Genomic DNA, 22,384 nt, shown 5'->3' on the forward strand with positions numbered 1-22,384 from the left:
ATTTCCAAAAGAGCTGCATTTCCTATCCGCCTCCTGATTGGCCAGCTTCAACCTACTTCCTGATTGGTTGAAAAAGCTGCAGCCAGGCGCCTCACCGTGATTGGTCGGAAATGCCTCATTTCACTCCGCCTCCTGGTTGGCAGCAAACACAGCGCTTCAATCTGCATTCTGATTGGCCGAAAAAAGTGGCTTTTTCAATCCGCCTTCTGATTGGTCGAAGGCTCGCGGATCTCAGTCCGTTTTCCGCCTGGCTGGGCGGGGCTCGCCGGCCATGTTCCGGGGTGCCGCGCATGCGCCGTCGCGCGGGCCGGGCGGGTCGTTTGGCGGGAGCGATGGCGGCCGCGGCTGGCGGCGACTCGGACGGCGATAGCGAGGAGCTGGTGCTCACCCCAGCGCAGCTGATCCACAGCCTAGAGCAGGTGCCGTGGGCTAGAGCGACGGCCTTGGGCAGGGGGAAGCGGGGGTTGCTGAGCGTTGGGCGCACTGGAGCAGACGCCGAGGTGCGGGGCCGCGGCCGTGCTTTTTCCCTCTCGCTGGTGGCGGTGTGTATCTGAGGTCATCTTCGATGTCACTGACGGCGTGCCTTCTTTCAGGCCTGGCTGAATGAGAAATTTGCTCCGGAACTGCTAGAGAGTAAACCTGAAGTCATCGAGTGTGTAGTGGAGCAGCTGGACCATATGGTAGGTTCTCCTGGCTCGGGGGTTGCTACAGGCCCTGGTTGCCTGCTCCGGCAGATACGTGCCTGAGCCTCTTTGAGAGTGCCAGGCTTGTCTGCTTCCCTGTCTCTGAGACAGCTTCTCCGAGTTTTCTTCTTCGAGCTTGCGTTGGAGAGGGGCTGAAGTACAAAGAAGCAGAGTGCTTTGGGTCATCAAAAGCAGCCATAGTTTGTTTTTGTGGGTTCTGTATACAAAAGTTATCTTCTTCCTTGTTTCTTGTTGTTTGACGTTTCAACCATTTAGTTTCTCACTGCTTTTTCTTTCAGGAAGCAAACCTGAAACGGGCAAAGAGAGGAGACCTGAGGGTCAGTGTTCACCACATGGAGATCGAAAGGATCCGCTATGTGCTCAGCAGCTACTTGCGGTGTCGGTTGGTGAAGGTAATGCTTACTGTGCAGCCCAGGGGGTGAAAAAGGGTAATTTCAGGGGGGATTTTTTACCTACACAGAGCTTCCTGACTCAGCACAGCATTTAATTAAAGCATGTTCTCTCTCTGTTCTCTGGAATGTAACTCAAAGAAATTAGTTTCTTGGACACACTTTTGTATTTTAATGCAGGAAGATCGCAGCAGTGTTAATCAAAACATTGAGAGTGCTGAATGCTGTCCCATTCTGCCTGAGTCCTGCTGTGTGCATGCATGATTGTATAGCATTGGTGATCCCATGTGATGTCTCAGTTAGTTCAGGAGCAGGGATTTGGACAGGCCTGTGGCTGCTCCTACAGCTTGTGGGGAATCCAGTGGAGAGTGGGGGTTTAAGCACTGAATTCTTGGGAGAGATCTGTATTATTCTTTTTGGATTGTGTTCCAATATTAGATAGAGAAGTTTTTTCCCCACATCCTGGAGAAGGAGAAGTCTCGAGCTGAAGGGGAGCCCTCCATTTTATCACCAGAGGAGTTTGCTTTTGCTAAAGAGTGAGTAGGTTTTCAGTGTATCTTCCTCCTCTTTTATTGATTAAATAAATTTACCTGTGTGTTTTTCTGAAGTTCTTGAGACCATGAGCCTTAGACTTATTTGAAGTAAGAATCAGTTACCAGGAGGTTTCCTTATGGGCAAGAAAGGAACTAAAAATAACTGGTGACTTTGAGTCAGTTACCAGGGTAGGCCAAGGATTTGTCTATGGTTGTGCCTGTGGGATGAGGAGCTGTTGCTTACTCTTGTTTTGAGTCAATACTCTCCCTGCAGATTTGTATTTGATTAACCAAGTTGATACTTCAATGATTTGTTTCAGGTATATGGCAAACACAGAGGCTTACCTGAAAAATGTGGCCCTAAAACACATGCCACCTAACCTGCAGAAAGTGTCTCTCCTAAAGTCAGGTGAGTCATTCAGACTCCAGAGTAATCTAAAAATTGTAGAAGCAAGGGGAAGTACAGGGAAAGCTCCAGGGAGCCCCAAATGTAAGGGCTGGTCTTCCACTTACTGCTCAGCTGAAGCAAAGGTGATGTGATGATAATGTTGTAACACAGTCCCATGCTGCTACCAGGGGATCATGCTGGCCTCTAGTGTCAAGTCTTACTCTGGGGCTGAGCATGTGCATCCAGTTAGAAGTCTCTGGTGTTCCCTTTGCTGGCTATAAGCTTGCTACCCATCAGACCCCCTCAGTGTTCTGCAGAGGAGCATAAATGAGGGCTGAGCTTGTGCTCTCAATCTGTTGTCTGCAGTTCCAAAGCCCAACCTGGACTCCTTTGTGTTTCTGAGGGTGCTGGAGCGGCAGGAGAACATCCTGGTGGAGCCAGAGACAGATGAGCAGAGGTAGGTGGGCATTTCTGCATGTGGTGCAGGTACCAATCAGTGTCACAGGTGGCTGTGGGCTGCAGCTCACATCCCGCCTGTCTCTGCAGGGAATATGCCATCAACCTGGAGGAGGGATCACAGCACCTGATGCGCTACAGAACCGTGGCCCCTCTGGTGGCCTCAGGAGCCGTGCAGCTCATCTGAGGGGAGAGGTAAGTGTGTGGTGGGAGGAGCAGCTACTGCATCGTCTCCCCTGCCCACCCCACCATAGTGGGGCTGGCAGGAGCTCCCTGTGGGGCTGCCTGGGCCAGGTCTCCTCTGGGGCTGGGTGCCCTCCCGGGGCCAGGTCCCCACTGACATGGCAGGCAGAGCACAGTGGCACTGGGGCTGAGTACCATGGTGTTGTACTGCAGAGGTGTTCATTACCCCCACAGTTCATCAAGCTCCTGATTGCTTGTGACATGCCCAGCATACAGCCATACAGTCCTTACTGTGGCATTCCTGGGTGAGGGCAGGCTGTGTCACAGGGTAGTGTCTGGAAAGCTTCAGTGTGTAGCTGCTGGGATGCCTTGTGTAAGAGCTGTGGCAGACAGCATCACTAAAATGGAACAGCTGTGGTCATGGACTCAGGAAAAAGTAGTTTCTGCTATGTGTCATCTGAATATCCTCCCTGCTGAGGGTGAGGGGTTCTGGTACAGCTTCAGGTTGCATTTGTGAGACTAGACACTGTCAGATCCCCTTCTGCAGAAGCCACTTGCTAGTGGGACATGCAGTCCATTTTTGCTAGTAACACAAAGCAAAAGGTCCTCTGGTCCTGCTGCCCCACGCAGTGGGGCATGGCCTGGAGAAGCCCAGGGTGTTCTGTGGTGCTTCAGCTCAGAACGCGTCAAGTGTGTGGGCAGACGGGCTTGTGTTCATCAGGGCAGTCAGTCTCTCTTCCCTACATGGTCTGCATGAGGTGTTTGGGGACATCTTCCTCTACAGTGCTGGGGGTGACACAGGACATCTTGTAGTGTGAGTGGCTTTGCATGTGTGGTTTATAGTCTTCCTAATTAATCCATTTAGGTAAAGAAGATTCTTTCAAGTATAGACATTAAGAGGGGGCTGGGTTTAATCCTTAGGAATCAGTTGCATGCTCCTCTGGACAGCCCCCAGGAAGGGCTTGTGAATTGTGCCCTACCCTTATTTACAGCCAGCTTCACAGAGGTGACTGAAGCTTCCAGACAAAATCCTTGTTAATCTGCTGCTGTGGAAGCGTGCTCCACAGGATCTGCCTGAGGAGTGTGTAGGTGGCACGTCTGCAGGCTTTCTCCTTGGCCTTATTCAGTTTGACTGAATGCTTGTCCAGGCAGCTTGTGCTTGCCACACAGCTGCATGTCACATGGCTGCAGCAGTGTGAGCATGAGGGGCATCTGTCCTCTTCTAGTGGCTGAACTTCAATTACTCTGATGGTTTCCAGAGTGCCTTTGGTGTAGCTCATCTCTGGAGCTCGGCAGCTGGCGCATGGCCGTGTCTTCACAGGCTAGGAGAGTGGAGATGGCTAGTAGGCTGAGATCAGGTAGGCTCCAAGTGACAGTCAGTTGTGGCACACCTGAAAATGCTACCTGCTTTTGTGTCCTTCCGTGACTGAATACCGGGACATCTGTGGAACTGCTAACACTGCACCTGTTCTGTCTGTGCTGGGGGAAGAGGTGTCCACAACTTTATTGAGAAAATAATGGTTTTGGCTTGTACTTTTAGACAGGGAAGACACAGCAGTGGATCCACCTTCATCTGTGCTGCTGGGAGAGAATGGGTAGCTTTTCCAGTGTCCATGGATTTTGCTGTTAAACTTGGGGTCAAATAAATTCCTTGTTCTCTGCTCCTCCCTGGGTGGAAATAGCTTGGGTTTATTTAGTGATTAGCTCTGAACGCAAAGTAGATGGATGGTGGAAGAGGTCACAGAGAGGGCACTGAGGTGAGCTGCAATTTCCCTGCCTGAGCTGGAACTGCTCTTGTGGGGGCCAGAGCAAGGTGGGACAGTTGGTTTCATTGCTAAGACTCATGTTTGTATCGGCTACTCCCAGTCGCTGAATTGGGGGGCTTTGCACTGTCAGTCTGAAACAATGTGTTTAAAGGATGTTTTTGGATCCTGTTTTTGCCAGCTGGGCACTGGGTTCAAGCTCAGTTTGGCCATCCTGTGGGAGATGTCTTGCACTGTGCTGCAGACAATCAGAGATGGTGGGGATGGAGAGGTATGTAGAAATATTGATAGGTCAGTCAGGTGTGTCATGAGCTGATGAAAATCTGTGCTATCAGCAGGAACAATCAGGGCTGCTTAACATAAATGGCTAGACAGCTCTGGGGAGATTAGCAAGGAATACAAGGCAGGGGTGATCTGATTGGGGCGACAGTCTTTACTGTCAAGGAGTCACATGTGAGCTGAGCAGTGAGGATGATTTCAAATATAGATGTTAGGGACCCCACATCCCTGTGGTGCTTGGGTGTGAGCAAATTTCCTTCTCAGTGCACACATCTAGGATAGGAAGCTTCTGAGTTGGTAGAAGATGAGCCGAGGGTCTGTGGTTTTCTCTGCTTAGACACCCTGGAAATAGCTGTCTTTGGAGAAGCATCTGAAAAGGGATGTATTAAACCAGTTCAAACCTCCCCCATTAAAGGCTAGGTAAGAGGAGCGTGCTCTTCTTTCTCCCAGAGCTACCCGGTGTTGATAGTTGCACAAATGCTGGTCCTCCAAAAGCACTCATGTGTTTCTGGCACGCATTTCTGTGCTGTTCCCGTTAGCCCCTGCCTGGCACGGTCGCGCCCCGCGCTCTGCCCGGGTCCCGGGGGGGCGGGGCGTGCCGGAGCAGTCGGGCCCCATTGGCCGCCCGCGGGCGCGGCGCCGGCGCTGATTGGCTGGCGCGCGGTGTCCCGGCCGCGGGCGCTCCCCCGGCCCCATTGCCGCGGAGCCGCCGCGGCGGGAGCGGAGCGGAGCGGAGCGGGCGGGACGCCATGAGCTGCGGCGAGTGAGCGGGGCCGGGCGCGGGTGGGGCGGGGGGACGGCTGGGGCCGCGCCGTCTGACCCCCTCTTCGCCTCTAGGCTTTTCCAGGTGTGCAGCGGGCGGGCTGCCGCCCCCCCAGCCGTGCCCGTGGACCTGGCCGTGCGGCTCTGCCTGAGCCATTCGCCCCCCATCCGCAAGCTGCTGAACTCCTACGAGGAGCTGCGGGGCAACCGAGGCCGCAAACCCCTCCGATCCTGCCTCAACCAGAAGCTGAGTGCAGAACCTGAGCCAGAGCGGCGAGACAGTACCAAGAGCTCCAAGAGCCAGAAAAAGAAGCGGGTTGTGTTTGCTGATATGAAGGGGCTCTCACTGACGGCTGTCCGCTTTTTCTCGAAGATCGAGGAGGACCTCTGTGATTTGCAGCAAGCTCTGTCAGACCTTGCCTGTTTCCGACCTAGGCTGTGGGACTTACGCCCGGAAGCGTGCAGGTATGTGCTGGACTTCCCACAGCCGTCTGCAAACTATGTGGCTTTCCGCAACAGCCTGCACAGCAACTTGGTCTGCCTGGAGAGCTGTCTGATCCAGGACCGTGCTCTATCAGGGACAGTGAAGGTTAGAAACATCGAGTATGAGAAGAAAGTGATGGTCCGCATCACCTTTGATGGTTGGAAGAGCTTCCAGGATATCTCTTGCCAGTACATGCACAGCACATATGGCTCAACTGACACAGACATCTTCTCTTTTGAGCTTACCCTGCCCAAGCCATCCATCTCCCATAGGGGCACAGAGTTCTGCATCTCCTTCCAGTGTGGACAAAAGACCCACTGGGACAACAACCATGGGAAGAACTACAAGATCTGCCATGTGGGCATGATCCGCCCTGCCTCCTGTGCTGTGAAGAGTGCCAGCAGGGCCTGGGAGCATCTTGGCACCTCTAGGGCTGCTGCTCTAGTCCTTTCTCGCCTGCAGACCTGGCGGCATTCAGAGACCCAAGCTCCTTATTGGTAGGAAGGCAGTGTGGGGAGAGATGTCCCCTCCCTCTCCTGACTGGTACAAGGGTGTTTGGGGAGGGGTCAGCTGCAGAAGATGCTGCTCACGGTTTTGGTAGCTCTATGAGCAGTTGCCAGTCTCTGCAGAAGCTTCTTCACTTCTTGCTGCTGCTACAGAGGCTGGAAGCTGCTGCCTGAAGTAACTCCTGCTTGTAGGTTCTCAGGGCAACACGAGACAAGGGAGGGGCTGTGGGCTGGGGCCCGCGGCCACTTGTGAGCCGCCGAGGGGGCCGGTGCTGCCCGAGTGCCTTGTGTGGAGGGGGCGTGATCCTGCCGCTGCCGGCGCCTCCCGCTGCAGGCGCTCTCCAAACCGCGGTCCCGAGAAGGGCTCGCCGCGGGTTACGGGGCCAGGAGCAGCGGCGTGCCTGTGGTCGTTGGTGCTGTAGCGGGGAAGTGAATAAAGTGACAGCGCTTCGCGACTCCTGCCTCCTTGTCCGCCTCCGCCGGGGATGGGGCCGCACGGGCGGGGCGGGCGGGCGCCCTCAGCCGGCGGCGGGAAACGTCGCGGTAGTGCGGGCGCGGCCCCGTGGGCGGCGCGCTGACGTCATGCGCGCGGCACGGGGGCGCGCACGGCACGTGGCGGGGCGGAGCGGGGCCCGGCGGCGGCGGCGGCGGCAGCAGGTGAGTGACGGCCCGGAGCGGCCTCCGCGCCCCTTCCCGCCCGCACAGCCCCGCTGCCGCCGCCCCGCGCGGCGAGGCCGGGGCGCCTGAACCGGGCCCGGCCCGTCGGCACACCGTTATCCCGGGGACCGCGGCCCCCCTATGGCGGTGCGGCCGCGCCGCAATGATCCCCTTGTCGCCCCCGCGCGCCCCCGCCCCGCGCACACCGAGGACGAAGGTCGTCGGGAGGGCCGGGCCCCGGCCCTGCTGTGGTCCGCCGTGCTCCCGGGGAACAGAGCTGAGAGCGACCCCCGGTCTCGCCGCAGCCGGCCCGGCCTTGGGCGGGCCGTTATGCCGGCCTGCCGCCCGGGCGGACGGTGGTCGATCGCTGCAGCCCCGAACAGCGCTGTGGGCTGTGGTCTCCGCGCCTGCCGGACCCGCCCGGCTGGGCCCCGGCCCCGGGGCGGTGCCGGACGGGCGGCTGCCAGCGCCGACCCGCCGGGAGCTCGGGGCAGGAGCGCGGCACACGTGGGCTCTGGTGTGACCGGTGACACGGTGCAGGAGTCACAGCTGAGCCCCTCTCTACCGCGGCTGCCGGCCCAGGGGGCCGGTCTGACCAGTTTACCAGCACGGGTCCTGGTCCTGATGGGTGACAGGGTGGCATAATGGGCAGCTGCACGTGTGGCTGACCAGCTGCCTCTCCCTGGACACGGTCTGTGCATATGCCTTTGAAGCACTAACACTTCTTAAGATTATTGGTACAGCAGCTGGAACACGGAGTACAGGGGAGCAAGAGGATCTTTACAGACTCTCCTTTGCCCTGTGTGCTTGTCAGGTACCTGTTAAATCCAGCCTCAGGTTGAGACTCTGTAACCTGGTGAAGGTGGTGTCCAGAGGGGAGTCTCCCCTGAGCAGACTCATTTTTTATCATAAGCTACAGATGGCCCTGTGGGTGTGTGACCTTTGACTGGTCCCTGTGCCCAGGCAAATTCCTCTTTGACTAATCATCATCAGTAATTCTTCCCTTAGGCTCACTTCCTGTCCTGAACTGTTTGTAAATCTGCCCTGCCCTGTCACTGGGGATGAGATGTACAGGAGCAGAGGAAGTGATGCCTACTCAGGAATTGGGTACCTGGCTTCCTCAAGTGCTCTTGGGTGCCCCTGAAATGAGAGACGTGATAAGATCTTTGTCATGAGGAAGGGTTTTCTGTCACTCCTTTCCTGTACTTGAGACCTGATTGCAGCATCCTGTGCCATAGGTGTGGTTCTGGATGAGTCTGCTCCATCTGAGGTGTGCGTGGTATGAAAATACAGGATGAATGACAGCAGGAGGTGATTCTCAAGGCTGTGACAGTGACAGGCAATAGCTAGAATGTCAGTCTCAGTCTTGCTGTGTCTCGGGAGCTGCTCTGAATGGTGTGACCTCAGCCCAAGTCCTGCCTTCCAGGTTTCAGAGTGCACTGTCTCTGGCCTCCTGCCACATTCTCTGCGTTGACACCTCTCCAGTCTGCTGACTTCAGTTGCTCTCCTCCACTGCTGCTGGTGGCATGTGAGTGCCACATCTGCCAAGAAGCCAACTTGCTGTTTGAAAGCTTTCCAGGGACACAAGCTTCATTCGTGTCTGTAATGACCCTTCAGCGTGAGTACATGCCAGAGGCCTCCAGAATTAAACTTGTTCCAGGCGTCATGCAAGGACCCGTACTGGTGCGCATGTCCTCGTGGGGAGAACAATAATAGCTCCACATACGGTAGGCTCCTTTGAGTGCCAACTCCCTCGATCTCCTCCAATGCAGGCTCAGGGATGGACTCCACCTTGTCCCTCTGAAGAGACTCTGCATGCTCTCAGCAGCCAGGAGGGGATTCTGCTGCCAGATTCTCCACAAGCTGCCCCACGGCAGGACTTGCTTAGTGGCAGCCTGGGAGGGGATCCATTTCTGCAGTCGTGTTGCTGCTGTGCCCACCACCTGCCTGTGGACAAACCAGCGTGTGTGCACCGTCTGCTCTGAGCTCTTTGGCCTGCACTGTCCGAACTCACCTGAGCTCCTGGCAGACTGTTGGCTTGTTTTCCCAAGTGCTCTCGCTGATCCTGTGGCATTCCTTCTCAGTCCCAAAAGGATGTGAACTTTGGAATGGGGTCTCTGAGCACGCTGCAGACTTGGTGCATGTGTGAGACTGTTGCTGAGTAACAGGAGGACTGATTCATTGCTGCGAGCAGCCCTTCTGTCTGGCTGCAGGGCACCAGCCTTGCTTGGGCCCTTCACCATGTTCATCCTGCTCCCCTTTGACAGCCTAGTGGTTAATCTTTTGGGGATTTCCATAACTGTCCTCTTCACTCTTCTTCTGGTTTTCATCATTGTACCAGCAATTTTTGGAGTCTCCTTTGGCATCCGCAAGGTTTACATGAAAACTTTATTAAAGATTTTTCAGGTAAGTCATGTTTTCAGAATGTTCTCTGAGTGTTTGCAGAGGTTTGTCCAAGCATGGTCATGATAGGAAGAGAAGCTTTTGCTCAGGAGGGCGTTGTGGGTGACTGGAGTGGAAGATTGGGCTGTGGATGTCATGCTGTTGCAAATTGACCTCTTTGGCTCATCTCACCCAAATGCAGTTTACAGGACCTCTGTTTGTGGGCTGTTTTTTTTCCTGTAATTAATCTAGTAAGGCTTCAAGTAAAGCAAGGCTTGGCAGTTGGCAGGGTGCAGCAGGATCTGAGGGGTAGCTTGGAGGGGTTCTTGTCCCAGGCAAGGCAGAGTGCTGCTACAGCTTGATGTCAGGTGTGATGGGGAGGGGCTAGGCTGCAGCCAGTTGGTTGCTCCTCTCCAGGACACAATTGCACAAAGCAAAAGCAGAGGAGGTAAGGCAGATCTTTTTTTTGTGCTGCAAGCCCTGAGTGGTCTGTGGCCAGAGCAACATACTGCTGTCCTGGAGCTCCTACTGAGCTGTGTCTGGACCTGCCACCTTGGACGACACCCAGCAGCCCTCACCGACCCTCTTGGCACAGAGAGGCCAAGTGGAATTTTCCAGCTTGTTGTCATGCTGTTCCCTTGCCTGCCTTTGGTGGACTAATTTTATGGACTGTCTCTGAGCCAGCACCTCTTGAAGCAAGTTCCAGGCCAGAATTTTTTATTTACTAAGAGTAGTAGGTAAAGCCTATACCACCCTACCCTGGCAGCCCAGGTGAAAGGCAAAATGTTTGCTAGAGAGGTTTTAAGCTCTTAAATATGGAGTTCATGCTGCTAAAGGATGTATGGTATAGCTACTGCTGTTTGAACAGAGCTGACTTTCCCCAGAGTATCCCTCTACTGGCTGCGTTGGGAAGACAGCTGTGGAGCTCACAGTGTTCAGCTCTTTAAACTCTTGAGTCCTCCCAAAAGCCTGAGGTATAAGTGGGAAGACCCTGGGCTTTGTGAGGAGCTTCATTAACATAAATACCCAAAGACTTGACTACAAATTTACTGACTGAATTGGGCACAAAAAAGGTTTTAAATGGAACTTTTCACAATGTTTTCTTTTTTTTCCCCACTTCCTTCAATTCAGGATAATTTACTCTCAACACCTTTATTGGTGTTTGAAACTATTTTTTCTGAAAAGACTGAGAAGCCTATTTCAGCTTTTATTAAAGAATTTTAGTGGTAGGATAGAGGAGCACTCATGCACAGCTGGTCACTGATTTGGTGGAAGATTCACTCATTAAGTTTGATCATTCAGAACTGTATGTTGGAGGGCTATTACTTACTCAAAATATTTTCCCAGCGCTCGAGGGTAATGTTGGGAACCCAAAGGGCAGCCTGTGTGAGTATGGCAGTGTGTGGGACACAGCCCGAGCTGCGAGGCCTGGCTGGCAGCGGCACACCTGTGTTGGTGGGAGGTGGGGAACCTTCCTGCTGCCTCTCAGCTGGGAGGTAGGTCAGGATGGAGATGTGCTGGGCTTGCCAGCAGTGCCTTCTCCATAGGCTGCTTAGTTCCTGCAAGGTCAGAGTTCCTCTCCTGACTCTGAGATAGCAGTATCTAGGCAATCTTCTGCAGTCCTGGAGTTCTAGCTGCTGGCAGAGCTGCAAGGTGAGCGGGACACTTCATATGCAATTAGCATTCCTTCATTGCTGCCTCCTGATCTGCTGCTGGTATGGGCTGAGACTGGGATGTCAGAGTTCCCAGCAACTTCCCCTCTTCACAGATAAGCATGTTGTGCCTAAGTCCTGCTCCTTCAGAAGTTTGTCCTTCCAGACCTATATGAATTACAGGCTGTGAAGGTTATTTGGAGGGCAGGCAGGAAAACTGCACAGAAATACAGCGTGCAGTTTGTGCTGGTGTCCTTGAAAATTAGCTGAGAGAACAAGTAGTCCTGGCACAGGATTTGGCAACCAGCTGTCTGAGGGTGCTTGCTGCTGCTGTTTTGGGCACATTGCTGAGCTGAGAAGCTGCAGCAGCCATTAGCTGAATCAGAAGGGAAAGGGTCCCATCCCATCATCAGCCTGGTGTTTTCAGCAGCAACCTGAAAACACAGTTTCCACTTTGAATTTGGAAGAAACAAGGGTTGAAAAATAGCACTGGTCCTGACCAGCTTCCTACACTGTAGTGCAGACACCCCAGCAGGATGCACAGCTCAGCCAGAAACTGTACAGTGGCAACCACGTGCAAGGTGCAGCAGAGCTGAGAGGTCACAGAAACTGCAGAAAACCTTGCTGTGCAATCTCACTGCTGAGCACTCTTCTTCCCTCTGGCACTCCCTGTTTCTCAGGCCAGTCTCTGCCTCCATCTCAGTTCAGTTGGGCTCATCACTCACTCTTTGAGTTCTGTATGGAAATCTTCTGCTTTAGCCCCATCTTCTCCCCTGAACTATGGTCCTTCCTGAAAGTCAGCTCTAAAATGGACAGTAGTGTGGCGCTATAGGCCTTGCAAATCTTGGTTGTCCTGTCTGTCTTGCAGTGGGCAACACTGAGAATAGAGCGTGGTGCCAAGGAGAAGAACCATCTGTTGTACAAGCCCTATGTCAATGGTGAGATCCTGCCCTGCATGGGTACATGGAATTCAAAATTCTTCTGGGGAGGTGGGGTAAATGTGGTGTCTCTGAGCAGCTGAGGTCTGCTGGGAAGTCTGTTCATGTAGGAGGGAGTTCTAGAGAGCTCTGTTTCATGAAGAGGGGCAGGGAAGCACCCAGGAGTGCTTAATTTCTAGATAATGGGGAGGACTGGTTTATGCCTGTCTGGACTGGAGAAAGGAAGGGGACCGTGAGGAAGGCGGGCGAGGAAGGGCCTCAGCTTTTGTCTCTCTTTGAGCAGGCAGGTCACACTTTGCCCAGAGCTGCCTATGGTGTGTTGCAGGTATCATTGCAAAGGAGCCAACATCACTGGAGGAGGAGATCAAGGAGATCCGCCGGAGTGGCAGTGGCAAAGCCCTGGACACCCCTGAGTTTGAGCTCTCAGATATCTTCTATTTCTGCCGCAAAGGCATCGAGACCATCATGGATGATGAAGTGACCAAGAGGTTCTCAGCTGAAGAGCTGGAGTCCTGGAATTTGCTCAGCAGGACCAACTACAACTTCCAGTATATCAGCCTACGCCTCACTGTGCTCTGGGGACTTGGTGTGCTCATCCGCTACTGCTTCCTTCTGCCCCTCAGGTGAATGCTGGTGCAGGGACCTACCTGCCAAGGAGGTGCTGCTGGCCTGGTTTTGCTAGCATGTAATTTCCCTCTTTCTGCAGGATAGCCCTGGCATTTACTGGCATCAGCTTGTTGGTGACTGGTACCACAGTGGTGGGATATTTGCCAAATGGAAGGTGAGTTCATCTTCGAGGGAGGAGCAGATGGGGAGCACTCCATGTAGTATGAGATCTGATACTCGGGAAATTTCCCTGCAAAGCTTTCTGTTCTACCACCTGCAGACACAGCAGGTGGTCCTGGCAGCTGTGGTCTCTCAGGAATGGACACCCTGTAATTTTCAACAAAGGGCCTAGATGTAAGCACTGAGCTGGTGACAGAGCACTCAGCCCTGACCTCTAAAGGAGTAATAACAGAAAAGAGAAAAGGCCAAAATTTTATTCTCATGAGTTAAGAATCATAAGATCATAAGCTGATGGCAAAGCTCAGGACATGCTGTGTTTCTGTAGCAAAGATGTGAAGGCTTGGCTGGATTTCACAGCCTGGGACAGCTGGGCTGAGTGGCACTGTTACAGGGGATATTGTAGGACTGGGGAGTGATGGTCTCTGTCCTGGGCTGCAGGTGTAAAGATTTCCTGAGCAAACACGTCCACCTGATGTGTTACCGGATCTGCGTGCGTGCCCTCACAGCCATCATCACCTACCATGACCGGTAAGGCCTGTCTGCTCCAGTCTGTCCCTGCCCAGGAGGTACTCAACACTGGGCATTATGCAGGTCTCATGCTTCCTTCCTCTTTCTTCACCTCTGCCTTTGTTTTGCATGTAGAGAAAACAGACCTCGGAATGGAGGCATCTGTGTGGCAAATCACACCTCCCCCATTGATGTGATCGTCCTGGCCAGTGATGGCTACTATGCGATGGTAAGGTACTGGCTCTGTCTGCCCAGACTTGGCCACCTGCAGGGAGGGAGCAGCAAGCTTGTTATGGCAGGAACTAGGCAGCAAGAGTCCTTTGAGCACATAGAACTACTTTTCCCTGCATGACATGGCAGGGCACTGTCAGGTTCTGTCGTGCGTGGCATTTGTGCAAACTCAGGCTGGAACTCAAAGCACCAGCTTTGAGTGGGCGCAGCTTTGCAAGAAGAGCTCTAGGCTCTGCTGTTGCTGGAAAAGCAAAGCACTTCCCCAGCTGGACCTCCTGCCATGGGGAAAGCACTTGAGGTTTGCTGTATGTGTCCTTCAAGTCAGCACCTGGGACTTTTCCTCTTAGTCTTTCTAGGGTAGCGGGAGGAAGATGAACCTCAGTTTGGCTGTGAAACTGGGAACTTGACTTTCATGTGTGTCCAGGTCTTGTAACTTGTGTCTTCTTGCCCTGTTCAGGTGGGTCAGATCCATGGAGGGCTCATGGGTGTGATACAGAGAGCCATGGTGAAAGCTTGTCCCCATGTCTGGTTCGAACGTTCTGAGGTTAAAGATCGTCATCTCGTCGCCAGAAGGTGTGACAGTCGCTGGCTGCAGGGGTGGGTCTGAAGGTTGGGGGAGGTAGAGGCCTGTTCACCTCCCTTGGATGAGGACACTGCATGGCCTCATAAGTGCTGGGAGATTGTGCCCCTGTTGTTGGCAGCCTGATACTCCCTGGTGACTGCAGGCTAAGGACTGTATGCTGTGTGGATTGCTACTGAGAGCGTCCGTCCCTTCTAATTTTTGACATTCTTCTGTTTAGGCTCACAGAACATGTCCAGGACAAAAGCAAACTGCCCATTCTTATTTTTCCAGAAGGTGAGTGCAACAAGGCCAGAGAAGCACCAGGTGGAGAAGGTGCCTTGAGATAGCACCACATCTCTGTTCCCTTCCTTCTTACACAGCCAAGGGCTTGAGACCCTCCACTGAGACAAGAGGGACAAAAGCTCTTCAGAGCTGAGTGAGCCCAGAATGCAGGAGTCACACGTGATGTCCCAGTGACCCATTCTGTGCACACAGAGAACAGGGCTTGGACTGAGAGTTAGGGGGGAGTTGCTGGGTTCCTGTGGTCCTGCCCTTAAGCCTGTAGCTTAGACTTCTGAACTGACTTCCAGAGGAAAGTCAAGATTGTGCTTGCCTCTTACAGGAACATGCATCAACAACACATCTGTGATGATGTTCAAAAAGGGGAGCTTTGAAATTGGAGCCACAGTTTACCCTGTAGCCATCAAGGTATGACAAGGCAACGTTCTTAGGGCACAAGTCTGTCTGTCCCTCTGTATCTCTGTCTTGGCAGCCCAGTCCAGTCTGGTCTGAGAGCACAGGAAAGCTGAGGTCGCTCCATGTAGTGCACTGGGAGAGCTGACCTGTAGCTTAGTTTGGGGTGGAAGTTGGAGCCACTGCCAGACTTCCATGAACTCTTCTGCCTTTGTAGTATGACCCACAGTTTGGAGACGCTTTTTGGAACAGCAGCAAATATGGCATGGTGACCTACCTCCTCAGAATGATGACCAGCTGGGCCATTGTCTGCAGTGTCTGGTACTTGCCCCCAATGACCAGGCAGGTGAGGTGAACCCCACCTGTCTGATCACTTTCCTGGTTGGCCCTTTGCTCCTGCTGAACAGTCTTATTTTGCCACAGCCTGAAGAGGATGCAGTGCAGTTTGCCAATCGAGTGAAGTCAGCCATTGCCAGGCAGGGGGGCCTTGTGGATCTGCTCTGGTGAGTCCAAGCAGGCTTTTCTCTTTGGGGTGCCAGAGTTCCTTTTTCTGGGTCCTGGCATCTGCTCATGGGCTGTAGAGCTCCATTTGTTTCTTGCTTAGGGTAGAGCAGGCCTCTGGAGGAATGTTCTTCTATAAGAACCAAAGTCTTTGCTTCTTCTGTATGTTTGGTATCAGGGCTTCATTCTGTGATTGTAGGTTTCATTGGGATGCCCTGGGTTAGACTCTACTCAGCAAGGTGTGTTCAGCTCAGGAACTTGCTTTCCCAGGCACTGAGGTCTCAGAGCAGTCAGTCTCCTGTAGTGCTACTAGAGTAGCTCATGTTTCTGGCAGAGTTGCTATTTTGAGCAAAGTGCGGGGCCATGGGGGCAGCTCCTGGCAGAAGCAGGTAAGAAAGTGGTGCCCTTTGGGGACAGGTGGTCTGCGGTGTGCCCTTGCAGCATGTGGTAGAGGGGCAGCTGTCAGCACTCACTGGAATTCTGACTTGCCCTGAACAGTCCCAGATGAAGATGGTGCCTGCCTGCAGCCTCTCTGATACAACTCTTTCCCCAGGGACGGAGGACTGAAAAGGGAGAAGGTGAAAGACGCGTTCAAGGAGGAGCAACAGAAACTCTACAGCAAAATGATTGTAGGCAGCCATGAAGACCGGAGCCGCTCCTGAGTTTGCTGCCTCCAGCACCGACTGGGGCTGGCCAAAGCCAAAGCCCCTTGCCTCCAGCACCAACCAGGACTTGTCTGGAGCAACTCTGAATCTTTGGACTTGGGCTACTCCAGAGCCGCTAGGACTTGCTCTTTCATCCTCTGGCTGTTTTTTCCCAGAGGCACTATTGCTGCCTGGAGTCTTTAGGCCTTTGGCAGCTTTGGCAGAGATGCCTTCTTGTTACTGTTACACTGAAGCTCCTTGCAGGGGCAGTATTAAATGAAACTCTTATGGTGTCATGCGCTTCCAACTGGTGTGTCCAGCCCCAGGGAAGGACGGGTGTGATGTGCATATGTGTCAGTCACAAAAGCAGCACAAAAGACAGTGAGCTGTGCTGAAACTGCCTGCTTTGACAACCAAGGTTGTCACTTCCAGATCCACTTCCAGAACAAATCTTTCTTTTTTGCCATCTTCCTGTCAGCTTGACCCAGACTATTGCTTCTACAGTGCATAGCCTCTTTGCTGCTGCTGATGCAGTAAGGATCGTAGTCCCTGGAAACCTCCTGTCCCCTGGGGCTGCAGGGTGCCAGGTGTCACTGGGGTGGCAGGTGGGGCTCCAGAGGAATCTGTGCATGCTATAGTGGGAGCCTAGGGTTTGTAGGAGAGCCCAAGACTTCATGGCTAGGGCAGCAAATCCCTTTTCAAATGTCTCCTGAGGGAAACAGTGGCATTTGACCTTGTCATGCACACACATGGATAGTATCAACTTGTTGCAAGAAAACAAATCTAGTGCTGGAGGTGCTGCCCCTTTCTGCTCTGCAAGTAAATTACTCAGTAAAACAACTTGCATTGGAGCATTTGTCCCATGACCTTTCCCATTTTCCTTACATGCCTACAAACTTGAGCCCTTACACTGGGTTCTCTGCTCTTACAAGCAAGAGCTGTTTCTCTGCTGCCTGCTGAAGCCTGCTTGCATTTTCTAGCACTCTGGAGAAGGCAGTTACCTAAATGCCTCCTTTGTACCTCAAGTATTTGTTGGGGAGGGCATCTGCTATGCCAGGTGAGGACAGCTGTGCTGTGTAAGTGGCCTTAAATCTGAATTTTCCTGCACTTTTTATTTCCCTGATGGAACTTTGCTGCTCCGGCTGCAAGCTCAGGGGCCGTTTGGATGAAGACCCCTACACTGTACTGTGGTCTGGCAAGCCCTGGAGGGAGCCACAGTGAGCCATGGGCTGCTGAGGCAGTGCCGTGCTCGGTACTGTGGATGGTCCTTCCCCCTGTGCAGAGCTGCAGCTGGGGACACAACTGGTAGAGACATGGACATCACTGACTGCCAAACCCTGGGTCTCCAGGCTCTCCTTCACTTCTTCTGTTCAGCAGCCACTCCTGCACCATCAGGGGCTGTGCCCCCAGAGCTCTCCTCTCTGGGGCTGGGACACACATTTCCTTCAGGCACTGCTGAAGGCCACAGGCCTCTCCCACCCCCCTGCCATGTCCTCAGGCGCTTGGACCCAGCTGCAGGTGCCCACAAGTCTCCTGCCTGCAGCTGGCTCCCCTGTCCCTGATGGCACGGTGATGTGCTGAACCCTCATCAGCTCTGCGGGACATCCAGCTGCCCTGCTGTGCTTGGGGACCATCCCCAGCAGCGTTCAGGACACTCCACAGCAGGCAAGGAGCTGGCTGGACAGGTTAGGAGGCACGCATCCATCTTTCCTTGGCTCTCCCACTCCATGCCCCCAGTCAATATGTCTCTCTCCGATGAGAAAGTTAATAAATTTAGCTCTAGATTAAAAGTATCGATCATTTCATTTGTAAGCGATAAATAACCAGGGGGGGAGCACTGGGCGGCCCACGGGGTAGGGGCTGCTGGCTCTGGCTGCAGCAGCCATGCACCCCACTGGGGCCAGGAGCCCTCATATGCATTCTGCCTGAATGCTGGCATTGATTTGCTATTAGTCTCCACGCACCACCCAGTAGCACATCATTCCCGGAGCTGCTATTAATGGCCTTTTGATAAATAATCACTTGTAAGTCAATAAATTTTTATTAAACAGTGTGGCGCTTTGATTTATGAAAATCCGACGGGGTTTGTCTGGGAGAAAAGGGATGCAGAATTGAAGCAGAGCTGCTATCCATCTGCCTGCCAGGCTGGCCTGCCTGTGCTCACACCCCCGGCGCAGCTGGCTCCTGCCTCTGCCCACACAGCCTGAGCCTGCCTGGCACCAGGCACAGGGTGGGCAGAGCTGGTGCTCCTGTTGAGACCCCCAGCACTGACAGGGCACCACTTCGATGCAGCAGCAAGTGGGAAAGCGGGAGCTACAGTGGGCAGCATCGGCAGGAGAGGGGGTCAGTCCTGGCTGCGGGGCTGGGGCCCTGCATGGATCAGCACTGTTTGGGGCCCTGTCTCAATGTGGGGATGCATGGGGCAGCCAGGCTGCAGCAGCCATTTGTCACTATCCCTGGCTACAGCAGGCCCTTTGCCACCTGCTTTATTTGTCTCCCAGCCCTGACGTGGCATCAGACAGGTGTTAAACTACTTAATCACTTTAAAATTGTTTTAATTTTCTGTTTTGTATTGATCTCCACAGCACCAATTAATCAGCTCACTGGACCAGGCAGTTAGTACATTAAAAATTGTCAGCCAAGCTGGGCAGCTTAGAAAATGTTAAAAAAATATCCCACCAGCAGCCCCTCACTTCTCCCACCATGTGGAACCTGCTCCTGCTGAGCACTGGCTCTGTCCACAGACAGTGATGTGTCTCCTCCAACCCTGCCACCAGCCCTGAGCACCCTGCTCCCATGGGATCTGCCATCCCACATCCTTGCAAAGGGTCCATTAGCTCTGTCCTGGCCCAGCATCTGTCCCATGGAGGCAGTGGAAGGGTTGCATGGCTGAGGAGAGAGTATTACAAGCCTCATGCTCACTGCAGGGGCTGGAAAGGAAAGGGACCTATGTGGGGACAGTAGTCCCCTAAGCTCTGGAAATGTGGCATCGAGTAGTCAGGTCTCTTTGCAAAGTGCCCACAGCCCAGTGAGAGACTGGAGAGAGCTTTAAGCCAAGTGTGGGCCGTGGCAGGTTGTACAGTGATGATCTGCAGCCCCACACAAGGCTAGTGCTCTTGGCCACTGAAAGGTGCCAGTGGTTGAGAGCTTCAGCTGTCCCAGGCGTGGACTCGGCCACCAGCCCATTGCAGGTACTGCCTCCACCAGCCCCATTCCTACCTCTTCCGTGCCTGTGCCATGCTGCTAATCAGTGCCTGATAGGCCAGCAGCACCTTATCTGCTATCGATTTCCTTCCAAGACACAGCCCACATGTTTGCTCACACCTAGCTGGCACTTAGTTGGCTCTTGGCTGAACAGCTGCCAAGCTTGCCTGGCCTTCAGCACTGTGCCTGTGCCAGCTGGAGCGTCTGCGGCGTCCTAAGCAGGTAAGGACAGCTGGCCCTGCACAGCACCCACAACTGGCATGCCACTGGTGAGCCATGGGGAGCCAGAACAGGGGGTGTGGGCACACCCATGTGCACGCACACGTCTGTGTGTGCAGCCCCCATTGCACAGGGGTGCAGCAAAGAGCAGGGGGGACCTGCTCAGGTTGGCAGGCAAACACACTGGGGCTATTGATGCCACATCAATCCTGCAGCCCTGACAGGTGAATGGGCTCTCACTCACACTGTTAAGATAAATGGTATTTATTTGCTGCTAAGAGCTTCCAATAAGAGGCCCCAATGGGTGACTTTTGAACCAGCAGCTCTTGCTGCTGGTACACGCCCAAATCAGAGAAAACTCTGGGAAAATCTCCAGGGTGCCCCTGCTTTTGTGGGAACTTCCTGCTCCACACCATGGACCCTTCCCCTGCCTGGCATGCAGACCCTGCCCCGTACATCCTAACCCCACCCCTCCTCTGGCCCAGCCTCACAAGGCCACCCTTGACCACATGCCCATGAAACAAGTGCCGGGACTTGACTGGGACCTTTATTTCATCAATGCCGATAACACGGCTGCACCTGACACTACCACGTGTGCTGCTCCCAGCCCTGCAAGCCATGCTCCCCATCCAGCTGTCAGCCACCCCATCCCAACAGCCAGGCACCTGCTGGTGATGGGAGTCACCCCCTGGCAGGATGCAGGTGACTAGGCCAGTCATCTCCTGGCCCAGAGGGGCAGGCTGTGCTCAGCCACTGTGCGTGCCCAAGCCCAGCATCGAGAAGGCCGCACGGTGCTTCCTCAGCAGCAGCCGGATCTTCTCATCATCTGAGTCTGGGTCCAGGGGCTTGTTGTACTCATCATCCTCGGTCTCAGAGGCCGCCCGCTCTCCGCCAGAGCCCCCCGCCCGGTGCGAGGATGAGGAGGGCTCCAGGGCACTCTTCTTCCTCCATTTGGTCCGTCGGTTCTGGAACCAGACCTGTTGCCCCATGGGCCCAGCTCAGTTAGCAGCCAACACGCTGCGCACCCTGTGCCACACAGGGACCAATACTCACCTTCACCTGAGACTCAGTCATGCCAAGAGAATAGGCCAGCCGTGCTCTTTCCGGACCCGCCAGGTACTTGGTCTGCTCAAAAGTCTTCTCCAGAGCAAAGATCTGGTGTCCCGTGAAGGTCGGGCGCGTGTGCTTCTTCTTGTGGATGCTGTCAGCCAAGTGAGCAGGGGCTACAGGAGAGGAAGAGAGAAGTGGGTGAGCTCTTGGCAGCTAACACTGGACAGCTCTCCCCCTGTACACACTCACCAGCCCCCGGTGACCAAAGAGTCCCTCCACACCTGCTCCCCTCCAAATTAAAACTGTATTCCTGCTTCAGAGATTCAGCCCCATCCCAGGAGGGCTGAGCTTCCCACTGTGCAGGTCCCACAGAGCCAGAGTTGGGCTAGGCACCTCCTGATCAAGGACAGTGCTAAGTGGTTGTGGTGCAAGGGTAAGGGTCGCTATCGACAGTGCTTGACCCCAGAGCCATGCAGCGCTGGAACTCTGTGCCCCCATGCCCCACACCTTGCAGGATGCATGACAGAAGACAGGCATAGCTGGTCATTGGCTCGCAGCTGTGCCAGGAGCAGATGGCCAAACTGCCTAACCCATCTGCTCCAAAATCATCACCTGCAAAGGGGTGAAGGGGACCAGAGCTGCAGGCTCTGAGCAGCTGCACCCAGCCTCCTGGGGCTTCCCATGTGACAGTGGATGCACCCATCCCACCTACCCTCTGGGACAGCAGCAACATACTCTGCAATTCCCCTGACTACTCTCCACCAGGAAGGCAGCGCTGCCAGCCTGGAGCTCTGGGCTGGCTATCCTGCCTGTCTCTGCCATGAACTAAACCAGGCACTGACCCCCAGTGGGGCTGTCTGAGAGAGAGGCAGATCTTGTGAGTCAGAGGGCTCTGCCTGTCCTTGCCAGTTGTGGCTGCCTGAAGGCAAAGAATATTGTATTTGCCATTAGAGCTGCCCCTGCCCTTGAGCCAGAAGTTCTGTCACAGTTTGAGGTCCGGCAGCTCTGGCACTGGGGTCTTCCTCACTATCACTGCTGGCCGACCACCTGTGCCTCGTGCAGGGCAATGGAGAAGACACAGCCTGCCCCTTGCCCTTATGCCGATGGCTCAGGACTCTGCAAGGTGCTCGTCACCTGCGGCACCCAACCACCCACACCCAGCCGCTCCGAGCCCCCCGTACTTACGGCCGCCGCACTGCCGGCCGCCCCGCCACTCCGGGGCCGCCTCCGCCCAGCAGCTCCGGCCCCGCGGCAGGTACTCGCCACCAGCCTTGGGGAGAGCGCCCACCTGGGGCCCGTAATAGACGCCCGGGGAGCTCAGTCCGTTAAATCCGCCCGCGTGGGGGTAGCCAGGGAGGAGACTGCTGTTCGGTGTCGCCGCGGGCCGGCCGAGGATGTCGGAGATGCCGTGGGGGGTGCCAGCAGCCAGCTGGGCACCCAGCCCGGGGGGTCCCAGCTTGTAGAAGGAGCTCTGCACTGAGTACTGGCAAACAGGCGCCTTGGCCTCGGGAAAGGGGCCCAGCGAGGAGCCGTTGAGCAGAAAGGTGCCTGGCAGGTTGGCATCCATGGCTCTAGCACCGAGGCGGCCCTCAGAGCCCGGAACCCCGGAGGTGCGATGGCTGGCCCATTACCAATGGCCTGGGGGCTACAGAGCCCCAGAGCCCGCCCTGGCCCGTGGGCGCCTGGCTGGCACTGGGATCCCGGCGCGGGCCGGGGCCGCGGGCAGTCCGGGAAGCGCCCGGTGACCTCGCAGCGCCTCCGGCCCGGACCCTCAACTTGAGCTTGGGCAGCGCCAACATTTCTCTGATAAAGACGAGGGCTATTAGAATAACGCGCACCCATTGGCCTGCCGGCCGCGGGCGGCTCGCCTATTGGCCGGGCCTCGGCGGCCGCGGCAGCCATTGGCTGCGC

The 22,384-nt window shown here is 54.8% G+C and overlaps 4 protein-coding genes across 14 annotated transcripts; 3 read left to right on the top strand and 1 right to left on the bottom strand.

Annotated features, from left to right (window-relative positions):
* Nucleotides 1-243: 243 nt before the first annotated feature.
* Nucleotides 244-5,668, top strand: GINS4 (GINS complex subunit 4). Of its 3 annotated transcripts, none has more exons than XM_014259540.2 (8): nt 244-419; nt 594-680; nt 983-1,096; nt 1,532-1,629; nt 1,947-2,035; nt 2,381-2,471; nt 2,561-2,665; nt 4,194-4,287. In XM_014259540.2, exons 1-7 carry the CDS (start codon nt 291-293, stop codon nt 2,655-2,657), a joined length of 705 nt encoding a protein of 234 aa, XP_014115015.2. In that variant the 5' UTR covers nt 244-290; the 3' UTR covers nt 2,658-2,665; nt 4,194-4,287. The 3 variants fall into 3 exon arrangements, with proteins under 3 accessions (XP_014115015.2, XP_014115014.2, XP_005530849.2); XM_014259539.2 differs by lacking the exon at nt 4,194-4,287 and adding an exon at nt 3,913-4,166; XM_005530792.3 differs by lacking the exon at nt 4,194-4,287 and adding an exon at nt 5,533-5,668 and having other exon boundaries at nt 249-419.
* On the top strand, nt 5,407-6,902 carry LOC102109267 (protein phosphatase 1 regulatory subunit 3C-B-like). Its single transcript, XM_005530834.3, has 2 exons — nt 5,407-5,458; nt 5,533-6,902. The coding sequence occupies exons 1-2, from the start codon at nt 5,445-5,447 to the stop codon at nt 6,440-6,442; spliced, it is 924 nt and encodes a 307-aa protein (XP_005530891.2). The 5' UTR covers nt 5,407-5,444; the 3' UTR covers nt 6,443-6,902.
* Nucleotides 6,903-7,041: 139 nt separating this feature from the next.
* GPAT4 (glycerol-3-phosphate acyltransferase 4) lies at nt 7,042-18,053 on the top strand. Of its 9 annotated transcripts, none has more exons than XM_088068347.1 (13): nt 7,042-7,104; nt 8,531-9,510; nt 12,007-12,076; nt 12,402-12,699; nt 12,783-12,857; nt 13,301-13,390; nt 13,505-13,598; nt 14,058-14,173; nt 14,401-14,456; nt 14,785-14,870; nt 15,073-15,201; nt 15,279-15,358; nt 15,910-18,053. In XM_088068347.1, the coding sequence occupies exons 2-13, from the start codon at nt 9,346-9,348 to the stop codon at nt 16,016-16,018; spliced, it is 1,368 nt and encodes a 455-aa protein (XP_087924473.1). In that variant the 5' UTR covers nt 7,042-7,104; nt 8,531-9,345; the 3' UTR covers nt 16,019-18,053. The 9 variants fall into 9 exon arrangements, with proteins under 9 accessions (XP_087924473.1, XP_087924472.1, XP_087924476.1 ...); XM_088068346.1 differs by lacking the exon at nt 7,042-7,104 and adding an exon at nt 7,813-7,918 and having other exon boundaries at nt 8,343-9,510; XM_088068350.1 differs by lacking the exon at nt 7,042-7,104 and adding an exon at nt 7,899-7,918.
* A 1,618-nt stretch (nt 18,054-19,671) lies between these two features.
* On the bottom strand, nt 19,672-22,234 carry NKX6-3 (NK6 homeobox 3). Its single transcript, XM_005530789.3, has 3 exons — nt 21,659-22,234; nt 20,477-20,646; nt 19,672-20,400 (listed from the first exon to the last, which is right to left on the bottom strand). The coding sequence occupies exons 1-3, from the start codon at nt 22,038-22,040 to the stop codon at nt 20,170-20,172; spliced, it is 783 nt and encodes a 260-aa protein (XP_005530846.1). The 5' UTR covers nt 22,041-22,234; the 3' UTR covers nt 19,672-20,169.
* Between the last annotated feature and the right edge of the window lie 150 nt (nt 22,235-22,384).

Source organism: Pseudopodoces humilis, chromosome 30, assembly GCF_049639895.1.
Source record: "Pseudopodoces humilis isolate 2021_Gansu_Grassland_sample_001 chromosome 30, ASM4963989v1, whole genome shotgun sequence".
Lineage (NCBI taxonomy): Eukaryota > Metazoa > Chordata > Aves > Passeriformes > Paridae > Pseudopodoces > Pseudopodoces humilis.